General features: G+C 50.9%; 1 protein-coding gene across 3 annotated transcripts in view; it reads left to right on the top strand.

The window, feature by feature from the left end:
- Positions 1-24,557, top strand: part of Scn10a (sodium voltage-gated channel alpha subunit 10) — a 112,389-nt gene that overhangs the window by 46,940 nt on the left and 40,892 nt on the right. For all 3 annotated transcript variants that reach the window (XM_087560737.1, NM_017247.2, XM_087560736.1), the window contains 10 exon segments: positions 701-829; positions 1,286-1,377; positions 2,586-2,777; positions 3,101-3,164; positions 6,885-7,026; positions 7,309-7,506; positions 8,425-8,595; positions 11,834-12,130; positions 14,573-14,684; positions 22,617-22,855. In XM_087560737.1, coding sequence (XP_087416863.1) covers positions 701-829; positions 1,286-1,377; positions 2,586-2,777; positions 3,101-3,164; positions 6,885-7,026; positions 7,309-7,506; positions 8,425-8,595; positions 11,834-12,130; positions 14,573-14,684; positions 22,617-22,855 — 1,636 coding nt within the window.

Here is a 24,557-nt window from a genome sequence, read left to right as displayed (position 1 = left end):
GTCATGGCCACTGGTGATCAAAGGATTCTAAATGTTCCAGAAACATCACCTCATTCCCAATCTCAGATCTGCGAACGGAAACCCAACAAGGGGCCAAGCAGAAGGAAGGGGCCATTTCAAGATAGCCAGTTCTGTTATGCCCTGCCCTGCTAAGAGAGCATCTGTGAATTCAGATGCTCTTGTTCCACAGAACACATACCAGGAGCACAGCTATCCGGGCATGGTGAGAAGAGAAAAGAGAGTAGGAAGGTACCAGGAAGAGAACAAGAGCAGAGATGGGTGCCTCTCCCACACCTTCCAACACCCACAGGTTGGGAAAGGAGCCTCCGGCATCCATAGTTTGGGGCCTCTCAGTGGGACAGGAGGAGACTGGTTTCTTCACTTGACTTGTCCTCTGCCCATATCACAAGCTGCCCCTCTCCATTCCCCTCCCCCCCTCCCCTCCCCCTCCCCCTATTCTTCCCCCTATTCTTCCCCCTCCCCCTTCAGGCTTTGCTCTCACTCTCACTCTTTCCTCCTACCCTATCCACTTGTGTGACTCTCCGTCCTTCTCCTTCACCGCCTGGGCGATGGTGTTCGTTTGTTTTCCCTTGGAACAGTCACAGGGATTCAGTTCTCACTGCCGGCAGAGGACGCCCCTGAGGTCTCTCTGCGCCGGAGCTAATGTCCCTTTAATGTCCCTCTCTCCACCTCCCGCCAGGTACGTCTTCACTGTCATTTACACCTTCGAGGCTCTGATTAAGATACTGGCAAGAGGGTTTTGTCTAAATGAGTTCACTTATCTTCGAGATCCGTGGAACTGGCTGGACTTCAGTGTCATTACCTTGGCGTGAGTGTTTCCCTCAGCTGATCTGTGTGTGTTCCTGTAGGCTTTGGGGTGTAGAATTTGGGGGCCCGGGGTTCATGCTGATAGTCTGGATTACCTCCTCACCCCAACCCAGCTTCCTCTGGTGGAGTCTTATGGCCTGGGAGTTGGAAAACATAATTGGTCTTGTCCTATGCCCGTGGGGACAAGGCAAAGACTCAGTGCTGTGCCAACTGGCCAACACAGGTCAGAAGAGACCCAGCGTCATTCCTACCCCAAGAGACCACGTCTCGAAATGGTCCTTTCTGAGCAAGATGGTGAATGGTTTAGTGGGCATTCACAGCAGTCTGTAGATGGCAGTGCCCATGAAAATGCTGCGTCTGTCCTAGGTCCCCCAAGGCTCTTCCCTACAACTCCTGTTGTGTGTGCCTCATGCACCTCAGAGCCCTTTCCCTGAGGAAATGCCTTCCGGTTCTGTAGGTATGTGGGTGCAGCGATAGACCTCCGAGGAATCTCAGGCCTGCGGACATTCCGAGTTCTCAGAGCCCTGAAAACTGTTTCTGTGATCCCAGGTGAGCGACTTTAACCAACTTGTTTGTTCCAACAGAGCCGTTACTCTTTTCCACAGCTTTTCTTTGATATGCACACACACACATGCACACATGTATATGCACACATACACATACATGCATGTGCACACATTCACACATGTGCACACCCGCGCACACACACAGGCATACACATGCACACATGTACATGCACATGCACACATGTGCACACACACCATATGTGCACATGCATACATACATGCACAGGAACACGCACACATGCACACATGTGCACAGGTGCACACGAACATGAACATGTGTGCATGCACACATGTGTACACACATGTATGCTCACACACACACATGTGCACACATATGCATACACACACATTCCAGGACAGGAACAATTGACTATTGGCCTATTTATTGAGGCTTTAAGCACAGAAGAAACATAGGTAAGGGTTGATCCCCTGTGAGAGGCAAACAAAAGTTGGTTCCTCAGTGCTATGCAGTATGGAGTTTATCACACAATCTTCCACACATGACATCGTATGCATCACTCAGCTCCTGGTACAGGGTGTCACATGCAGGCTGCCAAGACAATTATTCTTCCACCAAAATGACACAGTTGGATCCTAGACTGCTACCCGGGTCAGAACACTTTCTGATGTCTGTGACACTGTGCCCCCAAAGGATGTGATTTCCATTAATGAACCTTATCCCTCCTCGAAGGGAGGAGCTCTGCAGCTAGCTGTACTGGGGTCTGATCTCTTCCTCAGATCTTCCACTGAAAAGCGTGAAAAGAGTGACCTCACAGCTAGAACAGGGCTGGGAATACAGTCAGGACTCAGTATATGTTTCCCAGCACTGAGGATAGAACGCGGGGTCTCACTCATGCTCGGCAAGTGCTCAGCCACTGTGCTACTCATCCCCAGACACCCAACAGGGGGTTTTAGCTGAGTCATGAGTGCCACTTATTGATTAGCTTTGAGGTGATAAAAAGATGGGTTGCCCGGGCCTCAGTTGATCGGTTCCATAGTGAGGACAACAGGCCCTGCCCACTTGCCTCTGTGGGGAGTGACAGGATGTGGATGAGAAGCTAGGCTTGGAACTGCCTGGATATGTAAGAGCGTCACACCTGTGTGTAGTCATCGAGGAGGACGGCCAAGGTGTACACCTGTGCTCTGGGTGGCACTTCTCCGTGTGGGAGCATGTCTGTCGCCTTCCCGCAGGACTGAAGGTCATCGTGGGAGCCCTGATCCACTCAGTGAGGAAGCTGGCCGACGTGACTATCCTCACAGTCTTCTGCCTGAGCGTCTTCGCCTTGGTGGGCCTGCAGCTCTTTAAGGGGAACCTTAAGAACAAATGCATCAGGAACGGAACAGATCCCCACAAGGCTGACAACCTCTCATCTGAAATGGCAGGTGAGAGGATATCTTCCTGTAGTGACCAACACCGTTACCCAGGGACTTCATGACTGCGGAGACACGGTACAAAGCCCTGCACATCCCTGGAGCTATCCCGGCAGGGGAAAGTTTAACACACTCTAAACTAGTGAGGTTCTCTGGCTCTGTCCAGCTTCCAAGTGGCTTACAAGGGTGTGTGGTTCCCGGTGTCCTCTGAAGGATTGTAGGCAAAGGAGCTGACCTCACTTAGACAGAAGGCAGGAAGTGAACTCTTGGCTCCCCAGAGCCTACACTGGGGGCTTCAGAACATACCGTAAGGCCTCATTTCTCCCTTTCCTTAGAATACATCTTCATCAAGCCTGGTACTACGGATCCCTTACTGTGCGGCAATGGGTCTGATGCTGGGTGAGTACGCACCCCACAGCCCCACTGAGTCCAACATCCTTTCTCCGTAGCCTCTCTGAGCACTCTGTGCAGAGACTGTAGAACCCCAAAGAAAACGCATTCATGAATACCAGAGATGTTGCCATCTTGAAACTCACAGAGAGGGGAGCCGTGAGCATGGGTGAGCTGGTAAAACGCTCGCTGTGCAAGGCGAGGGAGGACCCGAGGGTGAATCCTTAGCACCTACATAGAAAGTTGGGCACATCGGTGCAGACCTGAGGCCACAGCACTGCAGGGCCTCGGAGCAGAGAGCTGGAGACAGGCAGAGCTCCAGAGCTTGCTGGACACCATTTTAACTCAACCAATGAGCGCCAAGTTCAGTGAGAGATATGGTCTCAAGAGACAAAGTGGAGAGTCACTGAGAAAGAAAGACACTTGGTGTTGAACCCTGCCCTTTACATACATGAGCCCACACAACATATGAAAGCACACACACACACACACACACACACACACACACACACACACACATGCACAGATACTCACAGTCTCACAGACAGTAAGTGTACTAGTCAGGTTTTGATATGATTTTACGACTTAACACAACCACCATTCAGCTTGTGGCTCAGGGCTTCAGCACTTGAGCCTGGACCAGCTGGAATTTGGCTTCTTCGTACATCTGCAAGCAGCAGATGGATTTGCTGCAAGGTGTCTGCGTGTTCTGTTATCTTTTATCCCCAGCAGTCTGGCTCGAGCTGTCCTTCTGCCAACTTGGGATTCCAAGGGAAACAGTAAAGTGTGGAATCTTGATTTCATCTTGATTCTTTCTGTGTCCCCTCGAGCAAAGGAAGCTCCAAGGGCTGGTGAAACAGATGTCGCCTCCCAGTGAAAAGAATGGTGGAGTCAGATCCCATAAGGTACCATAAGGGACGGAGGGACAAGTGATCACTTCCCAGAAGAAACAAATGTGTTTGCATTAAGGCTACATTCGAGCAATCATAGCTCATTCCATTCTTGGGTTTGTTAATTTTTTTTTTGCAACGGGAAGAAATACACATATAACATTTTTTGCGATTTCAAATTCTCGCAGAGGTCAGGCGCATAACCACAAATGAATAGTGAGCGCCAAGAGGGAACCATGGCAACTGAGAGTTCATGCCCCATCGAAGGGGCAGACAGTGCTCCGCCCAGCTGTTGCCATGTGAAAACGGGTGCCCTCTGCTTCCTGCTCTGTTCACTTAACACGGGGAGATGGGAATTCTTCATTTTTATGTCAGAAATTTGGTTACAAGTTCCAGCAAGATATCTATCTACCTATCACGTTGGCCAGGCAGAATACTTCCACAGGCTGAATTCGGAATATGACTCAGCTGTGTTTTGGTCTCCTTTCTATGCGCATGGAGGTATTGTGCTGTAGACATATGTGCTGTGTCCGGAGTTCCATGAATTGAGTAAACACAATGAACAATCTCGTAAGGCCAGATAGGAAGTCAGGGAGGGCTTCCTGGAGGCAGTGGTTGAGGCTGATGTTGAAGGACAGGCGTGATACTTCACAGATGGGCAAACAGTGCTGCTTGGATGGAGATGACTCCATGCGGAGGTCAGAAAGTAAGAAACTGAGCTGAGGGGGAGGACCCTCCTCTCTGCCTCCTGCGTTGGTGGCTGGGGTGAGGAGAGAGCCAGGGAGTTCCAAGCAATCGATCCGAAAGACTCATCCTCCCCACGAACACGGCTTGAAATACAATTCATAGGCCTGTGCTTCCCGAGTGCCCGTGCAGAGACAAAGGGACCCACGTGAGCACAGGCACTGCTCTTTCATTGGTGTGGCCAAACACCTGAGAAGAAACACTCAGGGAGGGCTTCTCTGGGCTCAGAGTTTGAGGGTTCCGTTTAGCTCAAGGAAGGCACAGAGGCGGGATCGAGAGGCTGCCCGTCACTTGGCACCCACTCTGGGCAGAGACAGATAAATGCTTGACTCACTTTCTGCTTTTTAATTAGCCGGGGGTCCCAGCCCGTGGAATGGTGCCGTCCACACTGAGGGTGGGTCTCCCCACCTCAGCTAACCAAGCCTGGAAACTTCTTCAGACAAGCTCAGAGGTTTGTCTCCTAAGTAATTCTAGATTCTGTTGAGGTGGCGTTCAATATTAACCGTCATGGTGAGACTCAGCTGTAACCATCGCTAAGAACTAACTAGAAGAGTAACCTCGGACATAGCTGAGGGGTAGAGACAGACAGGAGGACCTGGTCAGTGCCAGCCCTCCTGACCTCTTTATTCCCAAAGGTACTTAAGTCTTTGGCTCCAGAGGCTCAGACACTGGTTGTCGCTTTCCTTCTATTTAAATCAAAACCTTGTGTTCCTCCCTCTTAGATGAAGGCACTTCTAAAGCCCGCGGTTCCAGAGCAACCCATGGCTCTCCACGATAAAGTGCTGGGTTCACCGCTGCCCCTATGCCAAGTACGGGAGAGGCAGGCCTGCGTTCAGGCAGACGCAGCCAGTGGAGGGAAGGAGTAGGAAGAGGCCAGCTCAGGGCAGTAATGGAGCAGGGTCTGAGGGCTCTGCATAAAGCTGGGGCTGGGGCTGGGACTGGCTCAAGGCAAAGATGGAGACCTGAGGTCCACCTTGAGGTGGAGAGCAAAATGGAAAACACCCGGTCACCTTTACTTTTTTCATATAGACTCTTCCAGCTCTCCTTTCCAGTAGTTTCCAAGGTGAAGAGCATCAGGAATTGTGTGTGTGTATGTGTGTGTGTGTGTGTGTGTGTGTGTGTGTGTGTGTCTGTGTGTGTGTGTCTGTGTGTGTGTGAGAGAGAGAGAGAGAGAAAGAGAGAGAGAGAGAGAGAAAGAGAGAGAGGAAAAGGGAGAGAGGAGAAAGGGATGATGAGGGGAGGGGGAGAGGGAGAGAGGGCAGGAATTGTGTGTGTGTGCCTGTGTTTATATGTTTGTGTGTGTGTGTGTGTGAGAGAGAGAGAGAGAGAGAGAGAGAGAGAGAGAAGAGAGAGAGAGAGAAAGGGAGGGGAGGGGAGGGGAGGGAGAGAGAGAGGGAGAGGGAGAGGGAGATTTGGCTAGCCAGCTGATTGGTCAGCAAGTCATCCTCCTGTCTTGGCTGGCTTTCCCAACACTACAATTTCAGGAATGAACAAACACAGTCAGCTTTTTACGTTGGTGCCAGGCCCTCAGATCCTTTGCCACCCTGTGGCTACCCCCCACAGCGGGAACTTACATTTGCTTTTTATGTGTAGTGTTTGGTGCACTGAAGAAGGTGCGAGGGGTTGTGGCAGCCAGTTAACTGTCACTTTGGGATGAGCGACTGGCAGTTGATATGTGGAGTGGCAAGAGTGGACTCCATAGATGACAGAAACAAACACATCCTCAGAGCCAGTGAGGAGCTTACCGGAAAGGAAACCAAAAGGCTTCCTTCAAACATGGGAGTCGGGGATTTCTAAGTCCTGGTGTAAGCCGACAAGGAGCTTGACACCATACCGAATCGAGTTGAGTCAAGGCTGTCATCATGCCTCCTCCCGGCTACTCTAGACAGGCAAAATGAACAGAAGCATTAGCGGCCTCCTGTTATAGATGAGGGAAACTGAGTCCCACAGTAAATGTTCAACTAAATAAGCTGAGGGCTGAGCTCTGAACTCGGATCTCTGACTTCACACCCGCCATGGTCTTACTGTCCCAAACTACCTTCTGCCCAGTCAGCCAGGCTGCTTCACCACGATGGCCTTCTCTCTCTTGCTGCAGTCACTGCCCTGGAGGCTATGTCTGCCTGAAAACTCCTGACAACCCGGATTTTAACTACACCAGCTTTGATTCCTTTGCGTGGGCATTCCTCTCACTGTTCCGCCTCATGACGCAGGACTCCTGGGAGCGCCTGTACCAGCAGGTACCTTTGCTTTGTTTGTCTGAGACAGGATTTCACTGTGTAGCCTTTGCTCAGATGGAACTGGTGGTAATCCTCCTGCCTCTGATCCCAAGTGCTGGGATTACAACCGTGTACCGCCATGCTTGGCCGTGCCAGCCGATTCCAGTCTGCATGTCCTCTCAGAGCCTTGGCTGGAGGCTGATGGGTCAGCCGCATGGCTCTTCTGATCCTGGAAGTCTAACTGACATCCAAGGGTCCACCTGTCCTCCATACAGCCCTCTTTTCTTTCCCTTGAATCTCCAGACACTCCGGGCTTCTGGGAAAATGTACATGGTCTTTTTCGTGCTGGTTATTTTCCTTGGATCGTTCTACCTGGTCAATTTGATCTTGGCCGTGGTCACCATGGCGTATGAAGAGCAGAGCCAGGCAACAATTGCAGAAATCGAAGCCAAGGAAAAAAAGTTCCAGGAAGCCCTTGAGGTGCTGCAGAAGGAACAGGAGGTGGGTGAAGCCAGCCACCACCGCCCTTCCAAGACAGGAGTCTTCCCTTACAATCTTCTATAGGAGCATGAATCGTATTTCAGGGGCTGACTGAGGTTCCCAGCCCTGTCAGCAAAGTGCCTGCCATGCAAGGATGAAGACCAGAGTTCAATTCCCATAACCCACCTTTTAAAAAGTAGTCAGGTGCATGCTTGTGACTCTAGTACTGGAGACGCAGTTGGGTGTTTGGTCTTATTGGTAAGTTTTGGGCCAGTGAGAGACCTTGTCACAAAAATAAACAGTGACTCCCGAAGTTGACCTATAAACATGAGCACGTGCGCGCACGCGCGCTCGCACACACACACACACACACACACACACACACACACACACACACCCTCCACACAAAAGAATCTGAAGGAGCGAGCCTTTTCCAAGTCTTCAGGAGTCTTTAGGACCCAAGGAGAGTGAGCTAAGCGTGATCGGGCAATTGGTGGGACTAACCCGCAAAGTGTCCTCAATTAGTTGCCAGCTGTCGCCTGACCCTGCTGGAGATCCCCAGCAGTGACCTACACCAGAGTTAGCCCTACTTAGAAGCAAGAGGACCAGATGAGTGTGCTCCCATATCTGCCTCTGGAGCGGAAAGACAAAGGCATCTTCTCCACATTTCTGCACTGAGCATCAACTGTTAGACTTGTACAGTGACTGAGGGCAAGCACCCGGGTCTGTGAGGAAGGGCCTGGGCAAGGTGCCAGAACCTACGCCAGGGCTAAAGGAGCATGGTGATCCCCATTTCTGCCATGCCCAGTCCCACCACTGCTAGTATTCTAACCCTCAACCTTGGTCTCAGGTCCCTCACCTCCATGGCCATGTTTTAGGGACATCCAAACACCAACATCAGTCACATTCTGTGGGCTACAACTATGGTTCTTTCCTCAGGTGCTGGCAGCCCTGGGGATTGACACGACCTCGCTCCAGTCCCACAGTGGATCACCCTTAGCCTCCAAAAACGCCAATGAGAGAAGACCCAGGGTGAAATCAAGGGTGTCAGAGGGCTCCACGGATGACAACAGGTCACCCCAATCTGACCCTTACAACCAGCGCAGGATGGTAAGACGCTGAGCAGGCTCGAAGGTTTACTCAGCTCTGTGGCTGCTTCTGCCACGGGTGAAACAGAGAGAAGAGGGATTTGGTAACTCAGACAGATACCCAGCCCTATGGGTGGCCTAAGCTAGGACAGCAGCATTCGTGGAGAGAGGGTTAAAAATAAGGACCTTTCTTTGTGGAGATCAAGATCGAGATTGGGAGATACAGAAAGCAACACAGAAGCAGGTCAACTCCCAGGCTTCAGGCTAGGACACCCAGGGGAGCTGTGGTTTTTAAGATAAGGCACTGGAGAAAGCCTGGGTGTGGAGGGAAGGGAGGGGAGCCCCTTTGGAACATGCTGACCTTGAGGCATTCATAGCCAAGGGTGTCTGCTTCCCTATATTTGGATCAGCAGCTCTGTCCCTGGTGCTGAACCTTCACTCCTTCCTTCCCTCTTGCTTCTGACTCACAGCTCAGGGCTGTGACCTGCTGTTGACACAGAAGACCCCAGGGCCTATCTCTGACACAGCCTATCCTGGGAATGACCTTCTTGCCTCACACTGCAGCCTGTAGCAGTCTGCCCCGCAGTGGTTAACGCTGACTTCCCAATTCAATTTTTCTCGCCAACTTTCTTCCTCTTACCTCTCCACCCCCTGGAAAGCCCCACGTACCAAATGGCTCCTTGTAGGCCTCTACTCCCTTCTCTACTGCTGGGATAAACACCCTGACCACAAGCAAGATGGGGAGGGCAGGATTCACCCCATCTCACAACTCCCAACTCACAACCCATTATTGGGGGCAGGTGTGGGCAGGAACCCAAACAACCTGGAGGCCAGAACTGAAGCGGAAACCATAAAGGAACACTTTATTGGCTTGTTCAGCCCCACTGTGGGTTTCATCATCCTACATCAATTAGCAATCAGAAAATGCTCCCATAGACATGCCTACAGGCCAATCTGGCAAAGCCAGTTCTTTGGCCTAGGTTTTCTCTTCCCAGGTGGGTCAAGTTGACCACTTAAATTAGCTACCACATCCTTTCATGTGGGGGAATAATTCAGACTCTAATCATATGGAGGGGGTTCAGACAGCTTTTTGAGGGTTACTTCCTGCCCCTAACACCCCTCTTAACCTTTTCCCCATCTCACCGGAAGAATGCCGTCCTCTACTGACTTTCCCCGGGTTTACACAGGCATGTACACTCACAGACACACTTGTGTGCACTCTGGTCTCGGCCACACACTCACACTGGAGCACCTGTGTACATCTGTGGCTTCGTATCCTTTCTGCCCTTTGGAGTAGCACCTGGAATGAGCGGGGCACAGTTCAATGCTCTCAAGGGAAGTCTGGTTAGGACTCTGACAGCCTCAGAAGAGGATGAACCACAGATTCCACGGAAATGTCAGTGACGCTGAATTGGGCCTTCATTTCCCCATTCAGTCAGCCACACAGGTCAGCACCTGAGTGCCCAAGTCTTGTCTCTCTCCACATAGGTTCTTCTGGTAGATAGATCTCTGGGTGTTTTCATATAAAGACTTTTTCAGACCAAAAGCGATGATGTCGAGCTTAGAGCTAAGACACAGGAGAGAGATCGTTGACCGTCACTTGATAGATAGATTGATTCTGAAATAAATGGTGGAGTGGGGGGTGCTGACGGTCAAACACTGGATCTAGGTGTTCTACGTGGTTCCTTCCTTAGTTTACTTGGTGTCCAAATGTAAACAAGTCTGTCTTCTTAGCTTTAATGCAGGCTTCCCAATTTTCCCCCTACAATATGGGAGCAACTCCTGCTGTTGTGTGAGCGGTACAAGCTTGGGGCCTATACTCTAGGCAGAGTGCTGTCTGTATAACACTAGGCTGGCAATGGTGGTGGCTGAACAGGATTGGGCTCCACCACGAAAAGAAACCTTAAGGGGGTTGAGGGATGGCTGAGCTGGTGATGTATTTACCTCAAAATTATGAGTTCAATTCCTAGAACCCATTTTGCGGGGGGGGGGGAGCCAGGCATGATGGTGCTATGCTCCTGTGACCCCGGTACTGGGGAAGCAGGAACAGGGAGTGCTTGGGGCTTGCTGGACAGCCAGGCTGCTTGGTGAGTCCCTGGGCAATGCTAGACCGTGTTTCAAAAGAAAAAAAAAACAGTGCTTGAGAAACAACACTGATGTGGTCCTCTGGCCTGTGCACACACACACACATGTACTCACAGAGACACACATGTGAGAGAGAAGGGGAGGGAGGGAGAGACAGTGAGTTCAGTTTTGTGACAGGAATGAGATTCCTCACGGCAACGTGCTCTAGTTTGGTTGTTCAGTAAATAAAAGGAGTTAAGAAAAATTGGGGGCACTGTGACAAGAGTTTGGGAGGGAGCCATTGCTTAGATCTTAGAGACCCCATTTCCGATCTGAGCTGAGGACTGATGATTGACCATGGCCAGGTCCCCACAGTCCTGAGAATTAGCAAACCCCATCTAGGGGGATGTGGGATGCGGCGCCCGAGAATTCGAGAACCAGAGCTTCTCCTCTGGATGTGAAAACCCCGCAGCGCTCACTTGGTGCAAGCTTTTGATGGGAAATGTTTATCGATTTGGAAGAATGGCATTATTCTTCCAAGAAACTGGGCCGCAACTCTTCCCTCAATCTTCCTATTGTTGACTGTTCAAAGCTGGCCTCAGGGGATCCTGCCAGCTCATTGCACTGCAAAGCGCCTGTCCCCACCATTCCAACACAAGCCCTCACGCTCACAGGGATGGAACCCGGTAAACTGCACATCTTAATTTTCAGACAGCAAAGCGTACTCGTTCATTCAAAAACAGTGTCTCAAGCTCCAGTTGGGACGTTTTCTCAGGTGTGGGTATTTGATCGATATGCAGACGGTGACCTAGAACGGCCATGCCCAAGCCTGTCATCAAAGGCTGTCAAGCATCTGGCCCAGCCAGTGACATGAGGTGACAGTAACCTACTGGCTGATCTTGGGCATCCTATAATGGCCCCTCTCCTGTTCTTTCCCCAAGTCTGTCCAAGATCTCGATTCTCTGGTTCTCTATCCATGGCTACCCAGGACGTCTACCCCAGATGTCTTCAAGTCTTTAGGTAGCTGCCAAGAGGCCATGAGGCACGGATGTGGGTGGAGGGAAGTGCACGCTGCATTTTAAGAGCACCGATCCGATCCTATCCTACCCTATCCTATCCTATCCTATCCTATCCTATCCTATCCTATCCTATCCTATCCTATCCTTCTTTCCTGCTCTTCTGGGGACAATGCCCAGTCTTTCCTAGGCCTGTCTTCAGGAAGACGCAGGGCTAGCCACGGCAGTGTGTTCCACTTCCGAGCGCCCAGCCAAGACATCTCATTTCCTGACGGGATCACCCCTGATGATGGGGTCTTTCACGGAGACCAGGAAAGCCGTCGAGGTTCCATATTGCTGGGCAGGGGTGCTGGGCAGACAGGTCCACTCCCCAGGAGCCCACTGCCTCAGTCCCCCAACCCTGGCCGTAGACATGGAGAAGAGGGACAGCTCGGAGTGCCCACTGGTGAGCTTACCGCTGGAGCGCCTGAAGGCCCGGTGAGTTCCTGCATGACCCATACTCTGACTCTTGTGGATAAGTACTGAATGTCACTGAGGAAGGGTCTTTAACAACATCTGTCCCACGCCTGCCACCCAACAGACCCAGCAAAGCCATAGCGATTGTCTGAGGTGGGGGGTGTTGTCCATCCACTCTGCATGCAGCCGTGCCGTTGATTTTCCATTTGACCTCGTGGTTGTTTCTTCTTGGTGTTTCTGTCCTCCTGGTCATCCCTGCTTTGAGATGGTTCCAGATCCTTCTCTGACGAGGACAAGGAAAACAAGGGGCCCTTCTAGAGACACCTATGACTCTGGGAAAACTGTTCCTGAGGTTTGACACAATTCTAAGAGGTTCTCAGGACTGATCTTGGTAGAGGCACAGTGGCCTTGGCTCAACTCACAGAATGAATAACTCATCAAAATGGCACAGACTAGGGTCAGGAAAGGCCTGGCTCCTGCTCCTTAAGGCAATACCCACAGTGGGTACTCCTGGGACACCTTGCTGGGTTGGGAGGTACAATTTAACTTGCAATCTCCTCCTGTATCACTAGCGGTGCTTCTACAACCCCCGAGGGCCTCTGCTGGCTACCGGAGATACCTATGCAGAAAGGCTTGTGAAGACTGCACTGTGTGGTTGTTCTACTGATTCAGGATTCCAGGAAGAAGCAGATAGCCTGCTTCAGGGGGAAGTGGAGGGATTAGTAAAGTATCCATAGAGGTGTGGACTGGGTTCAGGGAAACAGGGGCAGTGAGGGACCTGGAGAGCAGCAACAGTGTAGAGGTGCTGTGTGCCCAAGCTGAAAACATCAGTGAAAGGCCCCAAATCAGAACTTGTCAGGATCTGTGGCTGAGGGACCTGTGCTCTCACGCAGAGAATCATGCTGCTGCCAGCTGAAGGGGACAAGGTACAAAGAGCCACCCCCCACCCAATTTCTGTGTGTATGTGTGTGTCTGTGTCTCTCTTTGTCTCTCTGCGTGTCTCTGTCTCTCTGTTTCTGTCTCTGTCTGTTTCTCTCGCCTTTCCTTTCCTGCCATCTTTCTTCCTCTTAGCCAAGCCTGACTAGAACCATGGAGTGACTATTTTGCTCAAGTTGCCCTCTCTGGACCCAGAGCCAGAAAGACGGGTGAAGAGTGTGTCTCCAGAGCAAATGGAATCTCTAACCCAGAGTCCTAAAGTCACAGCCAGGCTGCAGGGCTCTCTGGGAGTTGTAGTGCTGTGCACAGGAAGATCTTGCTTCCAGAATTCTCTCTGGAATCCCGATCATAGCAGCCATCTTAGCTCTTGTGATCCAGCAGAAGACATCACACGGAGTACAGCCAGAGAAAGCACTCAAAGTCTGTTTGTGGCAGGTGAACAGTGAGGCAGAGAGTACACTGTGCAGATTAAGAGCTATTCGAGCCACATAGTAACAGCCAGCATCAAGACTTAGCAGGTCCTGGGCTGTTTCTCCCTTGTGTCCACTCCTAGACATTCCAGGGTGGTTTTTTTTCTATGATAGGTAGAGGCTTTCTTAGAAGTTGTGTATGCCCAATTCACTGTTACAACTAGGTGCATTAGATATAAGAGTGTGTTTAAAAATGTGGGTACCCATTAGGTTGGAAGTTTATTAGGGGAAACAGCAGACCTTGGTGTGCTTCTCAGGGAGGGGATGAAGGGGAACCAACCAGAGCCTGCTGAGGCCTTCTTCACTGGTTTCTCCAGAGCCCTGTCCTTCCTTGTATCTAGTTAGCTTGGCTGCCTCTTACCCCAGCTGAGGTATGGGGTAAAAACCCTCTATTTCCCTTCCCTAGTTTCCCTGATCTTCCCATCTGAACCCTAATGTTTGTTTGTTTAAACCCCAGAAGATGCCTCGTGCAGCATTTTGCCACTGTGATACATCCCTCACTCTCCTGTATCTGTTCCTGGGACAGTCACCTTCTTGAGTGTTCAACCTTGACTCTTTCTGGCGAGACCACCCTGCTAGTGCAAGGCGACTCTTTAAGGCCTTCTGCATCGCAAGTCCCTGTTCAGATGTCTTTAGCAAGTTCCCTAATTGTACAAGCCCCTCTGCCACCCCTGGGGCTTGACAAGCTCTTTCTCCAAATAAACTCAAATTTTATCGGCTGGGCTCAGACCTTCCAACCTTGGCATTGCCTCTGTCTTGTCTCTGTGCTCCTGTCCTTGAAGCCGAGCTCTTTTTTTTTTTTTTTTTTTGGTTTTTTTTTTTTTTTTTCGGAGCTGGGGACCAAACCCAGGGCCTTGCGCTTCCTAGGTAAGCGCTCTACCACTGAGCTAAATCCCCAGCCCTCGAAGCCAAGCTCTTAACCTGTTTCTCCAAGCCTTACCTCAGGCTCATGGCTTCCTAGTGCAGCTCACAACTGGATGAGAGCAGCCAGTAAGGAGTGAAATGACCTGGCTTTTCTGCTGAAGCCCTCACATTGGCCCTGCTTGTGTCCCAGCAGGCACTCGACACTACAGGGCAGAAGAGCTTCCTGTCTGCGGGCTACTTGAACGAACCTTTCCGAGCACAGAGGGCCATGAGCGTTGTCAGTATCATGACTTCTGTCATTGAGGGTGAGTGCTGCTCGTTGAGATGCCTGTCCTCTGTGCTGTGATGAATCTGAGCCGGACCGAGGACCTCTCTCTGTGGCCGGAGATCCTCAGTTTCTCCATTCCTGTACCTTAGGCCCCCAGCCTCCTTTCCTAAGGTGGTTTTTATGTGCATGGAGTTCCCAAAACAAGAGAGACTCCAATGAAGAAGCACCCTGGTTCACTTCTTACTCAAATTAGCATCTGCCTCATGCATGCTTACAAACTAGATTCTCAGAAACACAAGGCATCAGCCACCCCCTAGGTGTGTGAGCAGCTCAAGTCTCTCATTTCCTGGCATGGCAATGTTATTCCTCATGCTCTCTGTGGCTATAGCCGTCATTCTTGAGAATTCGTTTCTGTCTTGAGCTCTTATTGTGCCAAACGTGGAAAGACAACTTAAGTAGATTAGCCAATACATTTCACCGAATCCTTTACAATTTGGCCAACCAAATGGGAATAGACTCAGTCTCCCGAGGGAATGTGTCTGTGATCTAACTGAGAAGTAGGAGAGGAAACCATGTGGGACTGGGTCATGGCCCCAGACAGCATGGCTGTGTCCTCCTCTCTGAGTACAGAGGCTGTTCTAGCCTAGTTTCACTTCACTATGGGATGGGCAGAGTCTTGTCTCTGACAAATCCACCCATTTAGGAAGGCCTCGGCAGCTCCAGAGGCTGCACTGCACCACTCAGATAGCTTGTGTTTTCCTCTCTTCCTCAGAAGTTAAAAAAAAAAAAGAAATTATTGATTCAAACATCTGTTGGGCATCTGTTAGACACTGGCATTGCTCTGGGAGGCTGAGATTTCATGGTGAGCATGATATACACCTGCTGTCATGGACTGTGCACCCTGGAGGCAGAGCTGATCAACCTGAGTAGGTGCAGAAACAGTGGTGAGGGCTGAGAAGGGAAGGAAAGGAAAGGAATGGAGAGCAGAAGGCTGGGGGAAGAGGGACTCTGACAGGACAGCGTGAGATGGGGGTGGGGGGAATTCTGGCAGGGCAGTGTAGGACTGGGTGGCAGAGAAAGGGTAGCCTCTCTGGGGTGGCCAGGAATCTGAACGGATCGAGGGGAATCAGCACATGAAAACCACCACAAGAGAAAGCGCCTCAGACAAAAACACCACACACAATTTCCGGGGCTAAGACAGAAGCTGGGCGTAGTGATATGCCCCCCAAACTCCAGAACTAGGAAGACTGAAATGGGAGAAGTGGGTTCTAGATCTGCCTGGGCTAGACCACATGACCTTAACTCGGGGAGAAAGAGAATGCAGCATTCTGTGAGGTTCGATGACTCAGGTCTAGTCTGCGGCAGCCGCATCCCTTCTCACCTTCCGTTGTTCAGGCTTAGAGCCCACGAGGGCAGGGCCTCTGCCTCCTCTGCTCACAGCTGGATCTCAGCACCCAGATAAGCAGCCTGCACTTAGCAGACAGTTGCTGAGCTCACGGTGAGTGAGAACGGGACCCAAAGGAGGCATTCGGAGGGTGGCGCTGATTTGTGATAAACTAAATAGCTGAAAAGATAAAACGAGAAATAATGCGACATCTTGGGGTAGGAAGAAGAGCGGGCTTCAGGGGTGATGGGAAAGTCAGGACACCGTGTCAAAGCTGAGTAAAGACACCGCCAGCTTAGGCCAGGGTTTCTGAGCGTCAAGTGCACCATAGTCTCTAGCTGGGTGCTACACCCATGGCGGGCGTCGTGGAGGGGGCCTCACGCTGTCAGAGTCGTGACGGGGTCTACAGGACCACTTCCTTCAGGGCGACTGCACCACAGAAGGTTTGCCGCAAGCCGATAGGAGCATGACAGTTCACTTAACTCAAGGCCTGCGAGCCATCCAGGCTTGGCACGCAAGCTGGGACTTGACAATCATCCAAACCAGAAGGCCAGACTCAGACTCGATGCTGTGAGCACAGCTGTTATCAGGCTTAGCAGGAGAGGAGGACATGAGACAAGGTGCTAGTGGGGTGCTGAGCGCCTTGGAGAAATGCAGGATTCTAAGGAAAGTGGAGGGAGTTTTTGCCCGGGCTCAGGGAAGTATCCCAGACAGACTGATCCTAATGCAGATATTTGAAATTTTGCCCGAGCTATCTGGAACGTAGACATCAAGGCAAGGCGAGGCCTCAAAATAAGACTGGAAAAGCCAGATCACAAACCCCCACTACACTCTAACAGACATTGGGTTTTGTCCAAGAGCAGCAGGGTGCCACTGAAGGGCTGGACGTAGAACAAGACTTGGATTTCATAAAAGTCGTTCTGGTGCTTGAGAGGGTAGAATTTAGGTGGGAAGGTGCTGGCAGGGAGAGCAGGAGAAAACCAGGTAAGAGTTGGGAGCGGGGGCAGGGATTGTAGAGAACGGAGGATTGCACGGGTCCCTGGGAGTCATAAGATTCAGGACTGCGTGATGCACATGTGGTTCTTGGACAAGTAACTGGAGGGGCATTGATGCAGTGAGCAGTGTGAGCATTGTAGGGAGGAGCATTGATGCAGTGAGCAGTGTGAGCATTGTAGGGAGGGGCATTGATGCAGTGAGCAGTGTGAGCATTGTAGGGAGGAGCATTGATGCAGTGAGCAGTGTGAGCATTGTAGGGAGGAGCATTGATGCAGGAGCAGTGTGAGCATTGTAGGGAGGAGCATTGATGCAGTGAGCAGTGTGAGCATTGTAGGGAGGAGCATTGATGCAGTGAGCAGTGTGAGCATTGTAGGGAGGGGCATTGATGCAGGGAGCAGTGTGAGCATTGTAGGGAGGGGCATTGATGCAGTGAGCAGTGTGAGCATTGTAGGGAGGAGCATTGATGCAGGGAGCAGTGTGAGCATTGTAGGGAGGGGCATTGATGCAGGGAGCAGTGTGAGCATTGTAGGGAGGGGCATTGATGCAGGGAGCAGTGTGAGCATTGTAGGGAGGGGCATTGATGCAGTGAGCAGTGTGAGCATTGTAGGGAGGGGCATTGATGCAGTGAGCAGTGTGAGCATTGTAGGGAGGGGCATTGATGCAGGGAGCAGTGTGAGCATTGTAGGGAGGGGCATTGATGCAGGGGGCAGTGTGAGCATTGTAGGGAGGGGCATTGATGCAGTGAGCAGTGTGAGCATTGTAGGGAGGGGCATTGATGCAGGGAGCAGTGTGAGCATTGTAGGGAGGAGCATTGATGCAGGGAGCAGTGTGAGCATTGTAGGGAGGAGCAGAGAGCCTCAGAGGAGAGACGCAGAAGACGCACAGGAGTCTGGGACACATTGGATGTGAAGTGCCTAGGTGACATCCAGGGAGCAGTGTCTGGTAAGAAAGCTAACTTACTAATAATGGATCTGGAATCCAGATGAGGCGAGATCTACAGCTATATATTCCATAGCGCTCTAAAGACACGGCGGTTTTGAAAAGACTCAAGAAGATGAGGTGACATCAAGGAGAATTACGGCAGAGTCTCAGGAAACTACAGCACATCGTGCTTGCTCAGAGAGGCGGCACCATTAGAGACAGAAGAAAAAGATGTAGAAATTAGAGAGGACCCGGAAGTGGAGAGAAGAGAAGGACCCAAACCCCTTCAGGGAGAATAGGAAGACCAGCAGACGCAAAGCTATGGAGACGTCAGGTGATGTGTACTGGGGCTTCAGTCACACGGAAGTTGTCGGTCCGCACAGGATCTACACAGGGTCATCAAAGCGGACGGGGAGTTAGCTCAGTGGGTAAAGTACCTGCCCGCCTCACAAGCATGAGAACCTGACTTCAAATTTCCAGCACCCATGAAAAAAGGGGGGCCATCTGCATGTGCCTGTAACCCAGCATTGGACCCAGAAATAGGGGTCTCCCAGGGGCCCACTGGACAGTTGGTCGAGCCACATTGGTGAACTGAATGTTCAATCAAAGGCCCTGTCCCAAGGCCACAAGCTGGAGAGGAGGCCACACAATGTCTTCCTCTGCCCTCTGCAATTGAGTGCATGAGCACATTCACCTGCACTTTCACATGTATGCATCAAATGCACAACACACACACACACACACACACACACACACACAATGTGCACTCACACCATTGGGGCACCTGCACAGGCATGAATGTACATACATGAAAGAGAAAGAGAGACAGACACAAACAGACAGACACACACAGACCCTGAGAGACAGACAGACACAGAGAGAGACAGACACAGAGAGAGTGACAGAGAGACAAGCTCACACACAGAGAAGAGAGAGACAGAGACAGACAGACACACCGTGGCGCGCACACACACACACACACACACACACACACACACACACACACACACACCAGGATCATCGTAGCTGAACAGTAACAGAGACCATACATGGAGAATAAGAGAAAGGTGAAAAGATGGAGATGCCCCGTGGGTTGCCTTGTCCAGGACTTTTCCTGTGATCATGGAGAGAGAAATAGAACAGGACAGTTGGGGCTGAAGAACAATACCTTTGTGGCTTTTGAGAATGGGGATTTGTGAGCATATTGACCCAGGATGATCTCAGAGAGGGAAGGGAACAGAAGGACATTAAAGTAGACTCTGGAAGCGATGGGAGAGGGTGCCCAGGTCGAGACAGGCTGTTATCTCAAGAGAGAACCCTCCTCCTGAGAGGAGGACCAGTCTTTCCAAAGACTACTGGGAAGGAGGTGCGGCCACATTCAAGGCTAGCAAGGGTGCAATTGCTTTCCTGTGATTCCTCTGTTTCTTAGTCAATCAGTTCTGTCACAGTAGCTACAGAGCTGAGGTGGCTCTGTTGATAAAGTGCACTGTGCAGACGTGAAGACCTGAATCCAGATGCCCAGAGCCTTGTAAAAGCTGATCACAGCCCTATGTGCCTATGACCTCAGTAGTGGGGATGGAGACACCACATCCCCAGATCTTAGAAGTGAGGGCCAGGTTCATGGGGAGACCCTAACTTAAAAACAAAACCAGTGAGTGAGGAAGGCACTAACATTGGCCTCTGGATTCTGCAAGCATACTCTCGTGCACCCGTGCATTTGCGCATGGACACACACACTCACACATGCACGCCCACAGGCACACACAGAGACACATTCACACATACACACACATACACACACACACACACACACACACACACACACACAGAACTGACCCCTTCCTTGACCCTTGTGCCTCACAGACAAGCTGCTTCCTACAGAACGGTATCTGTAAATGTCCTCATCCAACACTGGCTCTCAGGCTTCCCTTTGGTGCCAAAAGCAGGTCCAGGAAAGTCCACTTTCGTTCCAAATAGGGATGATTAATTTCCCTCCCAGAACACGCCAACTTCTGTGCAAAACTATGCTCTGCCAGTTTTGACATCTGTAGTTTGGAAAAACTCACAGTGGGTGATTAGCACAGCATGGTAGTGGAAATAAATAGTCTTGTCTGCGGAAGAGAAAAGGACATGTGTACACGAGAATATATGGAAACACCATGAGGAGAACGCCATTCCAACTTCTGAGGACAACCAGACCATTCTATCAATTCTGTTGATATAAACAACCAAAGACTGGGGGTGGGGGTGGGGGAGGGAAACTATACCAATACATTGCTCCTCAACCAAAATAAACTGCGAATCCACTAAAAGTCAACATGAAAAATAGGGAGGCTACACAGAAAGGAGAAAATATGCTTAGGTGTTTTATTAAAACCTTACCGCGAAAGAGGTTTTATGTGCAAGGCGTGTGCATAAGAGAACATGGGGGGAAATGCTCACGTCAGCTGGTGTGTCCATCTCCAGGATGTATGGTACACAGTAGAATTTATAGAAAAGCCCGAAGTTATGAATTCCTCCATAGGGATAGCCCCATTACACGCGAAAGCAGAAACATAATGGAGGGGCTGCGGGGATGAGCCCGGGGCTCCAGGGAGAGATCAGAAGCTGGACATATAATTCAGGAGTGCTCAGCATGGGCTTGATTTCATGGGGCCATGGGGTTCAATAAGATTACCTAGGGAGAAGATGGATAGATGAAGTCAAGAATGCGTGCCCTCACCAACACCTCAAGCCAGGGGAAGAAGCACGAGACAAAAACATAGAAACAGCAACCGTGTGAGGAGAGAGAAACTAAGGTACCGTCCTAGCCTGGCTCGTGAATGCTGTCAGTGCTGTGCAGGGCAGGGCCGGCTTCTGCTGGAATTTTCGAGGCAGGGGTAAGGGCCAGACACCAGGGTCTCCAAAGAAAAGCGAGGAAAAAGTGGAGACTACATTTAGGAAACATCCAAGGATGTTAGCTCTTGAAGAGGCAAAGGAGAAGCGAGCACACATGGTCCCGAGAGGCCACTTCTAAAGCTGAGATACAGTTGAAGCATGCTGACACAATGACACAAGGTGGTCAGGGGGAGGATGGAGAAGGGGGCTGCACAGGTCATAAGGGAGGGGCTTCCACCTGAGTCAGAGGAGTGCAGCTCCTCCTGGTCCTGTAGACATGAGGCGAGAGGTGGCGAGGGCACAAAGACCCACTGGAGACCCAGTGGTAGGAAAAAGGAGGAGGAGGAGAAGAGGAGGAGAGAGAAGAGGAGGAGGAGAAACTCTTCCGTAAATGGTTCTGAATTCTGAGGGGATAGAGGCTGCTCAGTCAGAGGCTGAGGGAGAGGGGAGGAGTGAACTCCACAACCGATTAGACGACAGAACGGACTTATATCTGGTTTACACCTGACAAGTTTATTTTATTTAAATTATTTCTTTCTAATAAGATAAAAGCCATACTGAGTTTCACTCCATGCTGGCCGGGGTAAATGACTCAAGGGTGCCAGTTGCCTCTGCAGAGTTTCTGGGCGGGGATTGTCAGGGCTCAAGGATGGCTTCGGTGAGGTCGTGTGTGCACATTGCTCATCCATGTTCAGCTGGTCAGGGTTACTCACAGGGTACTCTGCCAGGCGTGTGGAGGAAGGAGAAGGTGGCTCAAAGACTTCAGTGCATCTGCAAAGGAGTCAGCAGACAGATGGGTGCGAGCTCCAATGGGTTAAGTTGAGAGGGGACAAGGACATCATAAGAGCAATGCGTAGTGAAAATAAGGGAGAAGAGGTCAGGCTGCAGCAATAGCTAAGCCAGAGCTTGCCCTGCCAGTGTGGGGAACCAGAGTTCGATCCTCAGCTACCACATAGTAAAAAGCCAGGAAAGGCAGTGCACACAGAGATCCCCAGGACTTGTTGGCAGGCCAACCTAAGCTATTTAGTGAGTTCCAGGCTAGCAAAGACTGTCATCTCCCAAGCATGGTGTTGCATATCTTTGATTCTGGAACTCAGGGGGCAGAGGCAGAGGCAGGGGCAGGGGCAGGGGCAGGGGCAGGGGCAGGGGCAGGGGCAGGGGCAGGGGCAGGGGCAGGGGCAGGGGCAGGGGCAGAGGCAGAGGCAGAGGCAGAGGCAGAGGCAGAGGCAGAGGCAGAGGCAGAGGCAGAGGCAGAGGCAGAGGCAGAGGCAGAGGGGAATCTCTGTGAATGTGAGGCCAGCTTGCTCTACATAATGAGTTCCTGGCCAGCCAGGGTCACATCAAAAGACCCTCTCTAGAGAGAGGGGGAGGGAGAAAGAAGAAAGGAAGGAAGGAAGGAAGGGAGGGAGGGAGGGAGGGAGGAAGGAAGGAAGGAAGGAAGGAAGGAAGGAAGGAAGGAAGGAAGAAACAGAGGGTCTGGTTTTTACACTTAAGTACATGAACATGCATGCAAATGAACAGGCACATATGTGCAGAGAGAGAGAGAGAGAGAGAGAGAGAGAGAGAACATGGAGATACCAACAGTCTGAAGGACTGCTTGGGTAAGTGGATTGTGGTGAGGGGACCAGAGTCCTATTGCTCCACAGCAGGAAGGAGAGTCATGGAGCTGGGGTCTGAAGTGAGCCTCGAGGGTCACAGGTATTGGTATGAAAGGCTCTAGATCATGACCACAGGATGGAGGTCCAAGACACCGTGTGAATGACAGCTGTCACTGACTCCCTCGCAATGCAGAGCTTGAAGAGTCTAAGCTGAAGTGCCCACCCTGCTTGATCAGCTTCGCTCAGAAGTATCTGATCTGGGAGTGCTGCCCCAAGTGGAGGAAGTTCAAGATGGCGCTGTTCGAGCTGGTGACTGACCCCTTCGCAGAGCTTACCATCACCCTCTGCATCGTGGTGAACACCGTCTTCATGGCCATGGAGCACTACCCCATGACCGATGCCTTCGATGCCATGCTTCAAGCCGGCAACATTGTGAGTGATCTGGCCATACTGGTGGGGATGTCAGGTGGGTGGCTCCTTCCTGGGCAGTGTGCCGGTGTGCCTGAGAGTGGAGTGGTGGAGCAGCGATGTGGAAATATGGAGCCTGAACTCGGGAGGTCATAGCTGGAGGAGCCAGGCTAAGCTGGAGGGAGATACTTTAATGTCACTTCCCCATCAAAGACAATGTGTGGAGTGTATGTGTGCACTCATTTGTGATTGTATGTGTGTGTGTGTGTGTGTGTGTGTGCTTGCCTGTGTATGTGCGTGTTTATGTTTGTGCTTATCTGTGTGTGTATGTGCACATGTATGTATGCATGTGTGTGCATGTGTGCTTGTGTGCGTGTGTGCATACTTGTGTTTGTATGCGTATGTGTGCATGTGTATGTGTATGTGCATGTGCTTGCTTGTGTGTGCACACATGTGTGTATATGTGCATGTCTGTGTGTATGTGCATGTTTGTGCTTATGTGTGTATGTGCAATGAGTGTGCTTATGTGCCTGTGTGCATACTCGTGTTTGTGTGTGTGTGCATGTGGGTATGTATGTACATATTTGTGTTTATGCATGTGTGTATGCATATGTGTGTGTGGGTGTGTATATGTGGTGTGTATGTATGTATGTGTGTATGTGGGGGGGTGGGTATGTGTATGCATATGTGTGTGTGTTCATATGTGTCTGCATGGTGTCTAAAGACCAAACGACAACCTTATACAAGCATCATTGCTCAGGATCTACCCAATTCTGTTGTTGATTTTATGTATTTATATATTCTTTAAGAATTTCATGCGGTATATTTTCACCAAGTTCTCCCCAACCTCCTCCCTCCAAACCCCATTGTTTTGGAGGCAGAGTCCCCCCCTTTTGGCTAGGCCAGCTATGGAGTGAGCCACAGGGACCCTCCCGCCCCACCCTTGGAGCACTGGTATTACAGGTGTGTCCCACCAGGCCAGGCTTATACAGGGATTGGGGGATTAAACCCAGGTCCTCCTGCCTTTGTGGCAGTGCTTGGCTGGTAGAACCATTTTCCCGGTTCCTGGATATGGTTTTCAGCATGGTCATTGAAGAGTGGAGGACAGAGGACAGAAGGCGTGTGCAGATGTCTATGTCATGCAGCAAATGCATCCAGAAGGCTGACCTGTGCTATGCGACATAACTTGGGCAAGCCCAGAACACTCTCTACCATTCTACTCTCTGTCAGAAAGAGACCAGCACCTTTCCCAGGCTCTTGAGTGGCCTTGGTAAAAAAGCTGGGAGGACCAAGCCCTGACCCCATTCTTTCTGCTTACTCTCTCCCCTGCCTCCTTCCCTTGCTGGCTTTTGTTGCCTGATGCTTAACCACTTTTAAGGTCAGAGTCCTGTCCTGGGTAAGACAACTGAAGACCTCCAATGCAAAAGGAAATCTTAAGAGACCATAGATCTTAGTCACTTCTGTTTATTTATGACTTACTGCCTACTGAGAACTACCCAAGCATATACTCCCTTTATACCCATTATACAGATGAGGAAATCAAGGCATGAAAAGGGTGCATTGTTTATTCAAGCTTATGTAAGCTAGGACGTGGCTGAACTGGGATTTTTACCTTAGTCTTGCCACACATGTTAACTGCTGGAAGAACAGAGGGGAGGGGGATGCCTCAGCAGGTAAGGCACTTACTACACCCAAAGACTGGAAGGAGCTTAGACCTCAGCACCCA

This window comes from Rattus norvegicus, chromosome 8 (assembly GCF_021556685.1).
Source record: "Rattus norvegicus strain SHRSP/BbbUtx chromosome 8, alternate assembly SHRSP_T2T, whole genome shotgun sequence".
NCBI lineage: Eukaryota > Metazoa > Chordata > Mammalia > Rodentia > Muridae > Rattus > Rattus norvegicus.
Note: the sequence above shows the minus strand (reverse complement) of the source record. Positions and strands in the feature narration are given on the sequence as shown.